At 41.7% G+C, this 16,890-nt stretch overlaps 1 protein-coding gene across 1 annotated transcript; it reads right to left on the minus strand.

Moving 5' to 3' along the window:
• Positions 1 to 217: 217 nt before the first annotated feature.
• Positions 218 to 16,678, minus strand: rspo3 (R-spondin 3). The gene is made up of 6 exons (XM_034697517.1): positions 15,773 to 16,678; positions 10,838 to 11,032; positions 10,142 to 10,285; positions 9,786 to 9,932; positions 9,450 to 9,635; positions 218 to 1,236 (listed from the first exon to the last, which is right to left on the minus strand). Exons 1-6 carry the CDS (start codon positions 15,870 to 15,872, stop codon positions 1,013 to 1,015), a joined length of 996 nt encoding a protein of 331 aa, XP_034553408.1. The 5' UTR covers positions 15,873 to 16,678; the 3' UTR covers positions 218 to 1,012.
• Positions 16,679 to 16,890: the final 212 nt, after the last annotated feature.

Below are 16,890 nucleotides of genomic sequence, written 5' to 3' on the forward strand. Positions count from 1 at the left end.
TAAGAGAAGTGTATCAGTATCCTCCACAAATGTTCTGGTGTTACATTATTTAACCTCTAACTAGCACTACAGTTTGACTCCTGAGACCACAACTTCTTATGAACAACTAAAAGCTGCACACTGCTGAGTTTTACTTTCCATTTCCTCTAACGTGGTAATCAAGTGCATGTTGAAATTGATTTCACAAGATGGCAGTCAGACACAGATAACACACAGGTACAAACCCATTATAGTTTTATTTGACATACAGGTGCTTTTGGTTCCTGTTCAAAGGAGCTTTACTGAGAGCACAGATTTCATTTACACAAAAAGAAAAACCAATGGTAAATTAGATTTATCACATATTTGTCCAAGACATACAGAATACGTTTGTGGTTTCAGTCAATGCTTTGACTCAGCATGCCGGGTTTCCCACATCTGTCATTTGCAGTAACTGTGATGATGTCACAAGATGGAAATGGCAAACTCTCTTTATTTTTTTTTACAAAGTCTGCACCAAATAAAATAAAGTAAGGAGATCTAAAGAACAGGAACAACAATAATAAACAATTGTTCTATATTATGTTGCAAAATCTACATTCAAAAACCAAGATGCGCGATGCTGTGTCAGGGCCCCATTAAATAACCATATCAACAAGCACATAGTGTGAAGTCTCTGTCCATCTGTCTGTCAGTCCTCCACTCAGTTTCTCATTTTGTTCTTCAGTCCTATCAGCAGTCTCAGCAGCGTCTCCTGCACTCTTCAGCAGAGACACTCTCTCAGTGGTGAAAGTGAAGGAGCAGAGGCTATAGGAAGATAAAAAAGTCCATTGTGGCCCGAGCCTTGTAGCTGAATGTGCCCCATCCTGCTTGTGCATAAACATTAGATTCAAATCATACAGGTAGCAGCAACACCCCTGCAGAGAGGGGTCAAAGAGGGGGAGTGACCAGAGGGTGAGGGATCTTTGGAGAGAAAAGGATTGGGTGATAACAGAAGGAGGATGATGAGGAGCAAACTTGTCTGTCCAGAGCACTACTGCACGAGGCCTTCATCAGGAGAGACGGGGTCTGTGTTGTGGCCTCTTCGATGCCGGTGCTCTGTTTTGTTTCTGTTATCAGAGTCTTCACGTTCAACTGTGTCTCTCTCCCTCTCTCGCTCCCTCTCTCTCTTCCTCTCTCTTCGCCCCTCTGGATTCTCTTTATCCTTGCGGTTGTTGCGATTCCTCCGCTCTCTACGCTCATTCTTCCTCCGTCCTCCTGGAAGATAAGAAATTGAAATGTTAATAATATTAATACTAAGTAGACAACAATATGAATAAGTTCCTTTCATACTTTAAATAAAATCAATACTAACTAATGCAAAGTATTAAGAAATGGGACATTAAACACAAACAGCATCTCTCCTTGCAGCATAAACATGTAAATGGTATACAGCCACAGAAAATGCCCATAATGAAGCTCTGCATGTCAAATTTCATTTATGCATTTGCATCTTAAAGTCTCAAAAACGTAGGATGGAATGTATGATGAAAATTGTTTATGAAGACATCTTTTTTTTCATAAATGTTTTTAATCATTTAAAGAAACTTCAGGAAATCTTAAAACTTCTTTTAATATTCTTAACAAAATTTTCCTTTGATTTTCCTGCTTAGTTTTCAAACAAAAGCTGAAGGAATATCTGTGATTTACAAAAATCATGACCTTAACTAATCTATGTAATAGCCTGAATGCAAATAATATTGTCATATAAAAACAATAGTTTTCAGGTAAAAAGAGAGGTTTGTTGAAGGACTGTTGAGCCGCATTTTGTAATAACGGTGCATTTTGTAATAAACGTCCAAAATGTAAAAACTTTTTCATTTCATTTTGTAATAAACTGCCGCATTTTGTAATAATCTTCTCAAAATGTAATAACTTATTACATAATGCGGCAAAATTTATTACAAAATGCGTTGGGGCAGTTTATTACAAAATGCGGCAGTTTATTACAAAATGCGGCTTATTACAAAATGAAATGAAAAAGTTATTACATTTTGGACGTTTATTACAAAATGCACCGTTATTACAAAATGCGGCTCAACAAGGACACTACAAATAATGCAGAGTCGCAATGCTCTACATTCACCACTAGATGTCAGTCTTTAATCACAGACAGCGGCCCTCTCCATGTGATGAGCAGGTCTCGGTCTAAAATTGAAAACCCTTAAAATAAGCCCCAAATTTATCTCTGCTTGCAACACCATCTCATAAACAAAACGGAGAGTTATGGAATGCTTAAGGTTTATCTCTGCTCAAGCCTCGGTTATTAATGATAATAACAAGATCCACCCCCAGGGAGGTCGGAGACAGGACCTGCAAGTGAAAGCAGAGGAGGCCCTTTCCTGTTGTTGTACTGCTGCTGTTCATGTGTGAGTGGAACGGAGCAGCACGGCCTGCTCGGCTGGTCGGTGGGCCAGTTGGGGATTGTGAAACTGCTGAAGTCGGCTGTAGGCATAGACACAGGGAGAGCGAGAACAAGAGATCTCTCTCTGTCTCCCTCCTGACCACTTCATGTACAGTCAATCTGCTACTCTTAATCTATTAATTAATCAATCCAAGACTATTGCTGATCAGAAACCATGTCTGACTAACACATGGTGGTCTAGTGAGAACAACCTGAACCTCCCCGCTGTTTTTAAACTTCTTAAACAAATTACAATAGAACAAAAGGACATAAAGTGCGTACATTATGATGTGCAGAAATACAATGTAGAGATTACAGTTTCATCAAAGTTTGCTTGTGAGACAATAAAAAGTACAAAAGAATCCAAATCAAAAATAAGTGGATGTCTCATGCATGGATGGATGGAACTGACAGATGGAGTAATCTGGTGCACTGACTCACTGGAGTCTGCCCCCTGTCCTCTATAAACACAGGAAGTCCCCTTCGCTCTCATTGTTTTCTCTGCCCTGACACCATTTACAACTATTTACAAGTTCAGTGGATTAGTCATACTGTAGCCCCCATGCTTTTGTCAGGCCAGAGGAGAAACCTAATCCATGCCCGTGTTGAGATGATTAGGATCGTGTTTATCAAACCAACCTGCGTTTGGTTAGCTAGAACAGTGTCTGATGGGCTTTCTGTAAACTGTGTGCAGACATGTGTGTAATGGTCCACAAATGAGACACCTTTAGAGGTTTTGGATCATTTACAACAGACACTGAGTACAATCCAGAAAGCCAAGTTTTAATGAATAATGTCATCAGGAGTCTGGCTATAATGAGTGGTTGGCTTTGGGCACAGGACATCAAATTATAACACTATGTTCTGAGGATGCCACAGTCTTATACTGCCAAAAATACATATTTCAACAATAATAAGAGCTGGGAATGTTTTCTGCCAGTGATTTGAGGGTTCCATGCCTTTCATTCCAATTTATTCAAAATAATCTATATTGTATGATTTACAGCTATAACAGGTACTAGAATAGATTTTTTAGGTGTGATGTAGACATATGTATATGCAGTATATTTATATGCATGTATGTGTGGAGTCCCTGTCATTAGAATACAACACGTTTTAAAGATATACAGTACATTTCTTACATAGGATACCATGGTACTATACTATTACATATGAATTAGATGAACTGGACAGTAGTTCATGCTCTGTACAGATAAAAAATGTTGAATACAAAATTTATGTGCATTATGTTGAACTACAAGCCAAATAAATTGTACTAGCTACCTAGCTTAGCAGCTTACCGCTACAGCACAAAAGTATTTGCTTGTGATGGTTGTAGTCCAGAGGCATTCTATGCTGAGCTTGTACTGACGCCTCTGGGAAACTTGGAGTTATGTTTTGACATCTTGGGACGAACTGAATAATTTGCTTTCTCCACTTTCATGCCTGTCTCTTCTTTATTGAGCTAAAGCCAAGGGGTGATTAGCTTAGCAAAGTGTAAAGACTTACAACAGGTAGAAACCATCTACCAATACACAGATAAGCTGTGATTTCTCTTTACCACCATCAGCTAAGGTGACCTTGTTCAGTCCCCAACAGTTAGAAATAGTTACAGCAAGTAACTTCCTGTAAGTCCACAAAATGCTGCCTTCACAAATGACATTTATCAACAAGTCTTTCATTAACCCTTAAAGACCTAGACCATCTTTGGGGGTACCAGACTCTTCTGAATTTATTTTGAATATGCTGAATGAGACAAATGTGGTATCAAAGGAAAGCTGAGAATGTCCGCTGTAACTGAGTTTTTAAAGCTTGTTGATAGGATTAGCTTTTCAAAAGTTATCAAACATTTAAGAACAAGTAGCTGCCGCTGGCTGTCTAGGTCTTGTCCTTGCCATATAATAAAAATTATATCTACACCATTGTTAAAGCCTTTTCACTTCATCTAACTGCCACAACCTTGACCCAACTGAAATATTTATGTGTTATGAAGCCGTTGAGCAAGGTCTATTTTTGTCCAACAACAGCTCACAAAGGAGAAAACTTCAAACTCAAGGAAACTAACAACGGTGAAAGCTTGGACCAGTAATAAAGTACCACAACCCATACTCTGTGTATATTGACATTTATTTCTAATCATGATAAACCTTGTTTTTATTCAAAGCTAATCATCCACTTTTAGGGGTGAGTATTGTCAAGAACCTCACGATACGATACGCATCACGATACTTGGGTCACGATACGATAGTATCACGATATATCACGATATCATGATATCACAATATTGTGTTATATTGCGAAATTCTACACAGTAAACTAAGAAAAAAATAGGGATGGTGTATATGTAAATCACACAATATTACTCAAAATTGATTGGAAAAATTAAGTCAAAACTATTTGATTGAAAACAACTTTTCCACTTTATTGTTTTTGAAATACTGAAGTTGTATTTTAGTTCCAACTCGGCTAAAATGTAATTTTTTAATATAACAAAAATATCAATATTAAGAGTTGAAATATTGCTATCATATTGGAGGTCAAAGTATCGTGATATATTGCTGTATCAATATTTTTTCACACCTCTACTTTTCTTAGGTTCCACTGAAAGCTATTCCCACATTCAGGAAAGAGTTGATATTTGTCACAAGAACAACAGATGAACATTTAACAGAATGGCTTGTTAATGGGGTAAAATATGGCCAAAATGTGTTACCCTCTCCATGCCGTGTCACTCCTCTGTAATCTCTGTAAACACAGCAGCTGAAATGTCTGTGGCTTTAATGTAACTTCTAGAGATTCATTGCAGTGTATCATGAAGGACAGGAGTCAGTGTACTTCAGCGAGAGCACAGAGAGAGGCTTAACACATTGGGAGATGAGCACTGTGCATGTATGCATGTCTCTGTGTGTGTGTGTGTGTGTGTGTGTGTGTGGGTGTGTGTGTGTATGTGTGTGTGTGTGTGTGTATGTGTGTGTATGTGTGTGTGTGTGTGTGTGTGTGTGTGTGTGTGTGTGTGTGTGTGTGTGTGTGTGTTTGTGTGCTGCCAAATGCATTGAAAGCATACTAAGGAAAGAGAAAGAGAGCAGTAAAAGAGATACATGACAAGAGAGTGTTGAATGAAGTAAGTATCAAAAAGAGAGAAACAGACAGATGAAACGGAGGGCGAAGGGGCACTGAGGGTAAGGGGTCCTCTGTGGGTATGTGTGTATATGTGTGTGTGGTTGGAGGAGCATTGTGTATTTTATGGTGGCACATCCTCCGTGGCAGGCGTTCTGTCGTCCGGGGAGCTTTTGGCGGGAGCCAGGCTAGGATTAAAGGCTATGGGCTGTCCCACAAGTGGAATGCCTGCCGCATGTCCGCCAGGATGTCATGGGTGGGGGGGGCTGGGCTGTGTAAGTGTGAGTGAATGTGTGCGTGTATCAATTCCCCCTCACTGCCTCACTGACTTGTTGATGCTAGCTTGTTGAACTGTATGTTTCTCTATGTGAGTGTGTGAGTTGTGTAGCCAGTGTATGTGTATGTCTGTGTGCGTGTGTGTGTGTGTGTGTGTGTGTGTGTGTGTGTGTGTGTGTGTGTGTGTGTGTGTGTGTGTGTGTGTGCGTGCATGTGCGTGTGTGGGTGTGTGGGTGTGTGTGGGAGTTAAAGGGGGGCTAAGGTTTGCAGAGGGCACACGATCTATCCTGTTACAGAGATAGAGAGGTGAACCTCAGGTCTGTCGAAGGACAAATTAGCCAGGATTAACTGAAGAGAGACTGCAGCGGATGAGGATGTGTGTGTAAACATTCACAATCTCTTGCTGATGATAACACAGGAACAGAGCCAAGTTTTTCTGAATCTAAATTTGAATATGTCAGCATCTTTTCTATACTTTTGCAATGATTCTTACGAGTAATTTAAAACATTGTTCAGAGGTTAATCATGGCCATTTCGACATTGTGCGGCTGCAGCGACAGTCCTAATAAGTCTACAACCAGACATTGATTCGGAGATATTTTTCTCGTAGTTAAGACAAATTTATACAGCTTCATATCTGTGTAGATGATATGAAACTGAAGCCAGGTGTGGATTTATGTAGCTCACTGCAAAGACTGTGAGCTGTGGAGACAAGCTAGCCTGGCTTTGTTTAACGTTATGAGAGTTTGCCTCATGCTACAGGAAGTAACTCCCAATGAGCAACAGCATTACTTTTTCTGTACCTCAACTTGATATGTGATAAGTAATGAGCTTTGAAATTCTTGTCAGTGGATTTTTTTTTTAAATTGTGGACAGAAAAACTGTTTTGGGTTTGTACGCTAAGCCGAGCTGAGCTGGGCTTATTAACTCCTGGCTAATGCTATATACATAAAGTTATCTTTCATTCAACAAAGTTTAGGGCAATAAAAGATCAAACATTAACCAATAGAAGAAACAGGTTGGTGTAAGAGAGTGAAATTAGCGAATCCTTAGCCTTCTGGAAGAGTAAAATGATGTAGCAAGACAAAAGAACAGGAAGAAGAGGGGCAGGACGGAGGGGGACGAAAGAGCAACTGGAAAGAAGAAGAGGAGGAAAGGAAAAGGAGGAGGAGGAGGAGGAGGAGGATGTATCAGTGTCTGAGGGCTGCTGGAGGATTACCGAGGGCTCTCTGAGGTCGGACCACTGACCCCCTAGCGTGTGCAGAACGTAAACAGCAAGAAGAGGACGCGCCGAAGCAGATAATTAGCTCTCATTCACCGCAGATGCTCTTGGCGCTGGGGCAACTTGGTAATCACAAGAGGGGCAATACAAAGTGTTTTCTATTCTTTCTTTCTTTCTTTCTTTCTTTCTTTCTTTCTTTCTTTCTTTCTTTCTTTCTTTCTTTCTTTCTTTCTTTCTTTCTTTCTTTCCCCTCTCCTCTACCCGCTGCCCTTCACCAGGCTCAGGCTAGATCAACAGAGCCGTCACCTCCACACTAAAGTCTCGGCCCCGACCCGGCTGACTGGGAGCGCCAACAGGGAGCTTAAATGGGGGTCTATGTTTTCTTTGGTGTGGTAGGGAGTGTGTGTATGTATGTGTGTGTGTAGAGAGGATAAAGCTGGGAATGGATCAGTAGAGAGATACAGATAGAAAGTGAGCGAGCGAGCAAGTGAGGGATAGAGGGGTCTCACAGAGGGCACATTTCACAGTCTGCCTTACAAATCACGCCGACCCAGTTGACTCTCTTCACAAATTACCACCAAGAGCAAGAGCTGTGTAGTTATTTTAGTGACACAGAGATGGTATGTGTGAGTATCTCTGTGTGTGTGTGTGTGTGTGTGTGTGTGTGTGTTTGTGTGTGTGTGTGTGTTTGGTGTGCCCAAGTGAGCATGCAAGTGTGAATTGGTGCATATGTCTGACTTATTTGAGATGGATAAAGTATATTTGTATCTTGATTTGTGTTTGCATGTCTTGGTTTGCATTTGTGTGTGTTTGGTTGTGTGTATGCATGTGTGCCCTTGTGTGTCTGTGTGTATGTGTATTGGCAGCTGTGGGGATAAACCAATACTGATCCCCTGGTCGCCGCGTGCCTCCCATGGGGAGGATGTTGATGTTGAGCTAGCTGTTTCTGCTCCAGAGTCAACTGCTTTTCTGCTGCATCACACACACACATATACACATACACATACACACACTGTGTTTGTTCTGTAAGTGTGAGGCCCCAGGGGACTGGATCTCAGCCTCCTACCCTGTCTGCGATCTGTCATTTAACACTACAGAGTCCAGGCTAAAAAACAACCATCCGTAGCCACCAACCCGCTCAGTAACCACACACACGCAGTACACACATAACAAAAACCAATCGTAAATACACCACAGCACCGGGGTTTGAGCAGAGACGAGCCCGTCTGAAAGTAGTTTTCCCTCCCTTCATTAGTAATGATCACGCTATTCCTTGTTTACTAGGAGCAGAGAAAGCGGTTTTACTGTTTAAAAGTCCAAAGAGGTCTCGTGGGAAAACACACAACAGACCCATTGCAACATTTCACATGTGTGTTACCCCCACTGTCCTCCCTCCAACCACAATGACAATCCTCTGAGTAAACAGCCGGAGTCCTGAGCGGAAGAACGAGCCGCTCTGATTGTACAAGCTGTAGCAGCAGGGTCTGGAATTCATAGAGCAGAAATTGTGCCATGTGTCACAGATACAATGTTGGCAGTGATGGGTCAACAGCAACAACAACAGACCATTTAAGGAATGTGCACACTTCAGAAATGTTGTTTTTGGTCGTTTAAGCCTTTCAAAAATGGCCTTGCATAAATGATATCGAAGCTGAGTGTCCCATTAAGCATCTGAGCGATAAAAAACATGCAAAACAATCAAAAAACCCTTTTTGAAAAACATCTCATTATACTGCTGAGAGTGTTTCTCAAGCTCTCGTGGCAGATCAAGCTTTCTTTTGCATCTCCTTGGTTTGGCACACAAGAGGGGCACACAATTAGCGTGGACTGTATGTTTGAGACAAATCAGAAGATAAAGCAGAAGCCTGACTTCACAGAATCGTTCATGTTATTAATTATCGATGATCAGGGAATTAAAAAATGCTTTGCTAGACATATTGATAGCCGGTAGTTCATACATGCAGCATTAGCTTAGATGCACCTATCTGTTCTCTGAGCTATGGATGAAGTGCTTAATGATAGCTACATAGTGTCAGCCAGTGCAATATTATAATGAAATGGAAATCCACTGGCCGAAAAACATCATCTGCCTGTAATAACTTTCCAAACAAACAGCAATCAACAGTCAACATCTTCAGTTCACAGCCACGAACAGATGATGCTCAGTCAATCAGCGTGTGAATATCTATGATACTAATTCAAAGTAAATATCACAAAGTATCTCAACACTACGTTACTTTTTAAAATTTGGATTGAAAAACAAATCCTGTACTCCACGTTTTTACAAATGACAGAAATTACATAGTAAGACTTTAAAGTTGAAATGAAGGGATCACATGAGTCGGGGTCAATATTTGACCCTCACTGGAGCAGTAACACATTTCACTTTTGCCACAGTGTTGTTTTCTTTACCTGGACACTTCCTCCTCTTCACCACACACTCTCTGATCTCTGAGATATCAGGGCATTGGTTCCCAAAGGATGTTGGGTACTGGAGGACCAGACGTGTGCGTGTCTCTTGGCCCCGTTTGAACCCACAGGTTCTACCGGACCGAGAGCAGGGGCTCCACTCACTCCACTCACCCACCTCGCAGTGCACTGACAGGAGAGAGAAGAGATTTTATGAGGATGTGTTTTAAACTGGAAGATGAAGTTTCCCTGTTTTGTCCAGGCTTATTTGAAAGCAGTCCACATCAGAAACATTGCATGGGCCCTCACTAACAGCACTTTCTCACACTGTGCACTGACCTTGTGCCGTGCACTCCATGAGCTTGTCATTGGGCTCGAAGTCCTCAGGACAGACATGGTGGCACCTCCCGCCGAGCTGGTACAGGCCTGGCCGGCACCGCGTGCATGTTTCACCATTCACACACGACTCACACTCTGCAGGACACTCTGTGAAGTCAAACGCACATCAGTAAATCCCTGAACATAGAGGCCAAGTGTAACACATAAACACATTTCAGGCTTCATTCCAAAGTCAGGTTTATTTGGTGATCGCCACCTGGCTAATGAGGGATAAATACAAGGTGAGCAGAGATAAATAAAGGGCAAACCCTGTGTTTGGTCCCTGTGTGTGATAAATATAAGTTGTAAACACTCACTGGGGACACACTCCCTCTGTGTGTTGCTCTGGACCAGCCCCTCAGGACAGTGCTCCTGGCACTTGCCCAGGTGAAGGTAAAATCCGTCTCGGCAGCGTGTGCAGAAGTTTTTGTTGAAGCAGGAGTCGCACTCCGACCTGCACTCTGACACACACAGACACACACAGACACACAACAAGAGTTTATTTAACAGCACAAGTTGTCAAGTGTGTGTCCTGTATGTTAATATACAGGGTGTCAGTGTAAGTGTGTGTGTGTGTGTGTTGCAGTAAGGACTATGGGTCACTGCAGTCAGATTTATGTCTTAAAGTTTGCCTTCTGATTATTTTAGCTAAAGTAACTGAGAGTTTAATTCAGCGTCACCAAAAGGAGACACACTGAGCGGGTCTTCTGGTTGTTTTATGATGAGATCTGTGCATACAGAATGTCCTTTTTCATGAGTGAGACTTCAGCTGTTGCATGTGTAACATTTACAAGTAGTATACAAGAGAGGACATATATTTATACAATGTCTCTGAGCCAACTCGCCTCGATGTGCTTGTGCTTGTTATGTGAAAGTAAAACACATTGAAAGGCTACAATAAACTCAAGACAACTCTGAGAGAGTTTTCTGTGTGTTTGCTATGAGTAAGGATTTACAACACAGAGGTCAAGTCCAGCTACTGAAACAACATCGACAGACTTATCACTGCTTACTTGTGCAGGTGTTTCTCTCTGGGGAGCGTGTGCCGTAAAAGCCTGGAGGGCAGGAAGTCATGCACACCCCGATCTGCTTCATCCCAATCCTCTCCAAGTGCATGAAGAAGCGCGGCTTGCAGGACAGGCAGCCATTGTAGTCAGAGCAGGTCAGACAGCCACCCTGCTGGCACCCCGAGCTCACACCAGAGATCTCTGTGGACACGAGGAGGGGGGTGTTGAAGTATTTATTTCACGTGATTCAGGAAAACTCAAACTATGGATTACTTTTCGGGCATTCCCGCGATCCTGTGATAGAGGAATTTATGTTAGCAACATTTAACAAGCTACAGTTCACTTTATGGGTGTTAGTAGATACCAGTCTCTGCTTATCTAAAGATTAAAGCTGGAGTTCACTTTTCTGTTAGTGCCAAAATTGGACAGAGTAAACCCTCAAACAATCTCAAGTTAAATTCAGCATGAAAACATTTCTTAAATTACAGACATATGTAGTGTCCTCATTTTTTATCAGCCAGGTTCCAAAATGTTGTTGTAAGGGTTCATTCTCAGTCCCCAAGGTTAAGACACTGTATGGTATGAATTCACCTTTCTCTATCTTTTCCTCCCCTTCTATTGATCTCTTTTCATCATTCATTGCTTCAACAATGTGCTCAAAATTGTATCTCTCCACCTAAAATCACCAGGGAACAAAGAGAAGGGTACTCTGGAAGTGATTGAAAAAATTGCAGCTCTGCGCCTCTCAAATAGAGTTCCACTTTCTTTTACAATTAAAACCTTCAAACCTTCAACAGATGAAAGAATGTTTACCATATGTTGTGAATATCATTTGTTAAGAGAACAACCTGTATTCCATTTCTTGTGAATTGTGTCACATGTTTCTGCTATGGTGCCATGTACAAAACAGGATACGGCTAATAATGTCATTTAAGTAGTCTTGTCCACATTATGGAGATTTTAACAGTGTATATATTCAAAACAGAGCAGCTCAGAGTCCATGTTCTACATGGTATATGCTTGTCTCTGCAGTACCAGCATAAACACTTGATGCATTTGAGGGACTTTTGGTGGGCGTTTTTATGGATAATGGAAGAACAACAGAGAGCATTATGATATTAATGCACGTTACATCTTACTCATCACACTTCTAGTGTTAAATATGAAAGTGTATGTTGCATGACTAGATTCAGTAAAAAAAATTAAAAAGACAAGAAAAATAGGTGACACTGGACACGAAGAACATCATAGGTGCAAACAACCATATAGAGATGAGGGAACAGTCCTTTCTATTCTTGAGACTTGATAAAAGGTTACTATTTTACATGCAAAAGTACTTAACTATACCCTATCATAAAGGACAAATCACTTTCGCCCACAGCACAGTGATTATGACAATTATTAGTACTGTTTATAGTCCCCTCTGTGGACATGAATAGGCTAAGTAGTGTTAAGCTTTTAACTTATTTCATAGTTAATTTTTGTATTCCCTTTTTTGTGCAATTGTTCATTAGACTGTCTGCCATGGATGAAGCTGTGTTTAAGGCTTTAATCATTTTAATGTAATGTCGACAACCTGGTCACGGACGCTTTCAGAGACTTAGCCCTTAAAGTCTTTACAAACCAACAACGTTAAAGAGGAGAAATAAATTCAAGTTGAGCTCTTTCTTTCAGTTTCCGGTCAAAGCTTTTCAGCATCCTTTGCTGTACCTTGTTTGAGCTTAGTAGACAAAGATAGTTGGTAAAAATACGGACAGGAACAGGGGTAGTCTTTCATATTCATATAACTCCACACATTTCTGCAGGACTTTTTGATATGACAGAATCAAATCAGACATGACCTGTATCAGGAGGGACACCTGTGACATGAAGTCAATGTACCAACAACAGCCGTGAGAAGAGTTAGCATGCTGCATTGTGCTTCACTCCCAAAGTCATTATATGAGAGTGTTGCAGTAGTCACACATAGTGGACAAGTCAAAGGTAAAACCTGTACGCACTAAAGGAACATGTTTTCCTCTCCAGTGCTGGCATCCAATACCAGCCATCTCTGCCGGCCTTCTCTCTCCTCCTCCTCTCAGTTCTGGGTTTAGCTGCCAGTTTAACATAGATCACAGATACTTTGTTTGAAATATCTCGACAATCTTTACAACTGCTGTCCATTTGCCCACATGTGTTCCTGCCAAGCCGCCCTGATTCACAGAAGTCTGAAAGCGCAGGAATTTGGCCTTGCCCTCGCACTTGCACCGATGAAACCTCAGTTGGACGGCGGTGTCTTGCATAACATACCAACAGTCACATATGAATAAACACATTCATGCCTGCACATACACAAACGCAGAGGATTCACAGAGATCAGTTCAGAAGTAAAAGGATGATGTGTTCCCTATGTTTAGCTTGAAATCAGGGCCTAAATGAACCTGCTCTCACCAAACGAACTATATGAAATATACTGTACCATTTCCACTGTTATCACCCACATGCTTAACTTCTGGATGCATCATCACAGACAGGAAGCACAGAGCTCGGGTTCAGTCTCTGCCTGGTAATTCTGGCCCATTGACACGACGGTCATTGACTCCCAGCTCGCTCTTACCCCTTTTGTTCCCTCTGAAGTCTGCACTCATTCACCCCATCACCATCTAATCCCTCCATCCTCCCTCATATCTCTGCAAGTGTGAGATATCTGCATCCTCGGCGGAAGTTTGGATTCTTCGAAGCACTTGTCAATTAATGAGTCATCCGGGTAGGCAGAAGTTGAATATCATCTTCCAAAGAAGTGAACTGATGCTTCAGTATAATGTGATCTCATAACTACATCATGGTCAGGTGTATTGGTTTTCTGTGCCATGAATGGTTTTTAAAAGTCTTTAAAACACACTTTCAGCTTCTCAACTCCTCTCCTCAAACTTACACTCATTAAAGAAAATCCTATTCATTTCACAAAGAAAACAGAAGAAGCAGTTTTTAAACTTTGAATATCAGTGTAGGATTTGAGACACTGAGTGCTAGGTCCTCCCAGTAGACCCGCCTGCTCCCCCTCCTCTCTCACACTGAGCTGAGAGGCTCTTTAATAGTGTTTAGGGGGAAATAAACACTTAAGGAGAGAATCAGTATGTCTTGTTGCAGAGAGGGGTTTACAACAGACATTAAAACATCAGAATATCCTTCATCAGTGTAGACCTAAGTAAAAAAAAAAAACACAACAGTGCAGAACAGGAACTTTTACTTGACTTTTGATAGTTTCTTTTGTCTTTACATATCAAATTACAACATATCTATGTAATCTGTGTTATTTCGCAGAGCAGCAAAGCATCCAAGCTCTGTTCTTCAAGTTTAAACTACACTGAACAGAGCGAAAATAACCCCAGGACCTCTTTAAAACAATGTAATAAACACTCTGTTAACCCTGGACGCTCGACTCTCTGCTTTTTAAAAACTGTTCCAGTTTAACTGTCAACAGCAAACCAAATCTATCTGGTCCTACAGATCTGAGCTGTGTGAGTAAGTTTCAGGAGAAGCTTCAGCCCCAGGTGGCAGAGATAAAAACATCACCTCTAATGTGTATAATTTTAGCTCACAGACAGTTTTTTTCAGCCATGCTGGCGAGTGATAAATAGAATATTCCAGCTATCACAGCTCCTCTTTAACAGTCTCGGTCATAGAGCACATCTGGAGACCCTCAGCGATAAAGTGTGCAGAGGAAGAATAGAAAAATATACTTTATTGATAGTTGTTTCCTAGTGTGATGGAAAACGGTTGGTCGTAGCTCATGAGATGAGACATTATGTTGGACACTGGGGAGATATATGGGAGAAGAAATACCAACAGAGTGAGACTGTTTGAATAATGGAACACCTCTGGTGTTTCTAAGGAGCCGTCGAGATGTGTTTTGAACAGAAGTAAAGAACAATATATTTAAAATATGATGCTGAGTTCTATTTCTGACTGACATAGAGGTGAACCTTGCTGTGCTCTCTGTGATCTGCGCCAACACCAGGAGAAAGTTTCCCCATCAATTTCAGAATGTGACAGTGTGAAGAAACAGATAAAAGTTGGAGGCTACTTCATCAAACATGGGAACCAAAGCTGTGAATGTGCATTTGAACAGAGATCAATCCGGGCAGTGGGCACCATTAACACACTCACTCACTCACTCCCTCACCCGAATACATTTACACACACTCACACACGCGCACTCAGAGCCTGAAGTCCGCTGCTCTGGCCGCTAGAGAGCGACGGGAACCAGGAGACCGAGCGCAGACTGCAGGCTTCAGGTGACAGACACGGCAACGAATATATTCATTCAATTAAAATTCAAAAGAAACATATTTAAAGAGGAGTGAAGATGATGGCATGGCCCTATGTAGTATGGACTGACATTTGCATCAACGAGGTAGATTTATAAGCTGAGGCTTGCGCTGGAAATTCTTTATACAAATGTAAAATGCAAACTAATTCCTAGAGGAAAGTTATTGAGATTGTGGACATTTGTGATTTACAGCGGACCTCATACATGTAGCCTACATTATATAAAAATAATACTGTAATTAATTAACAAATAGGCTACACTTTTTTTATACAGTAATATGTGAATCAATATTAATTCTCTGCACGTTGTGTGTTGTATCGTCTTCAAGATGAAAAAACAAAAAACAAATTCAATATTAGTGGAAAATTACGGTGCACTCAGTTGTGCGCTCATGGAGGATTGTTTGGTGACCTATGGAAAGCCTATATATATGAGGGGTCATTCGCTGACTTTCAGTGTTCAGGTATTTAAAGTAGATTCCGTGTGGGAGCCTATTTTGCTGGAAGAGGATGTTAAGTGCTTTTTGACACACACACACACACACACACACACACACACACACACACACACACACACAGGGATCGTGCACAAACCGGGAAGCATCGCGCTGCATTTTAACACACACTCACGTTTATGTTGCCGGTGCCTGGAGCTGCTGTGCAGCTGACCACCAGTGTAATCCATGCAGTGCAAGATGATCAAAACAAAGGAGATCAGTTTTAATTGCATAGTAGTGCTGTGCAACTGCCAATGTCAATGTTCACCAAACACTTATTGGAAGAGATTCCGTTTTCTTGCCCCGGTTTGAGGCAGAGTGCGGAGGGCAGAGAATTATTCCTACACACAGCAGGACCCCCAGCTATGTGGTGATATGTGGTGATGGTAGTGGACGCTGGCCCAATGATGCCTGGGCCGCTTAGACTGTAACATCCTGGAAAGGCTCTTCATATGAGCCAGGCCGAGTCAGGGATCCGTTATCCGTGCGGTGATGAAGAACATTCCTCCAAAAATAAGTAACAAACAAACACGGCAAAAAGCTTGGTTCTCATCCGGTGCGCGCAGGAGAAAAGCAAAATCGATCACAAGTGCAGGTCCAAAAGATGATTATAATAAGTATTTAGAACCAAAATGACGCTCAGAAAGTTTGACTTATAACATCCATGTGTAGAAACTCCGAATTGACCTTCCTCCCTCTCCTCCTGTGTCTCTCTGGAGATGCTCCGTGCGTCCCGGTGCGTGGTCACCCTAATGTGCCAAGCGCGCAGAGGAACTCAGCTTCATCTCATCATCAGCTAATGCACAAAAAGTAAAGCCACCACGAAGAAGGAAGACAAGTATTCACACAAAGAGGAAAACAGTTAAGTTGAGGGTGCCGCAATCCTTCTGCTCCTCGCGCTCTCTGTTCGCGTCAGTCAGACAACTGAACCACAGTCAATCTCCGCAGTTTTTCTGCTTGGCGTGCAGGTCCCATTCACTTCTCTCCTGCCGGCCGGCTGATGACTTCAGCCCTCTGCTGTTTCTCTCTCTCTCTCTCTCTCCCTGTATGAGCTGCAAAGTTTATTTAGAGGGCAAGCCCCCCGCGTCAGAGACAGAGGGAGAGAGAGGGAGAGAGAGGGGCGCATACAGAAGTTATTTCAACCAGGGTTTAGAAATGTGTACTGTAGCTTCTCCATGATTCCTGTCCATCACTGTACTTCCTCTGATGCTTTAAATGGACATGGTTAAAATGAACTACACGGGAAAACGA

This window comes from Notolabrus celidotus, chromosome 12 (assembly GCF_009762535.1).
Source record: "Notolabrus celidotus isolate fNotCel1 chromosome 12, fNotCel1.pri, whole genome shotgun sequence".
Taxonomy (NCBI): domain Eukaryota; kingdom Metazoa; phylum Chordata; class Actinopteri; order Labriformes; family Labridae; genus Notolabrus; species Notolabrus celidotus.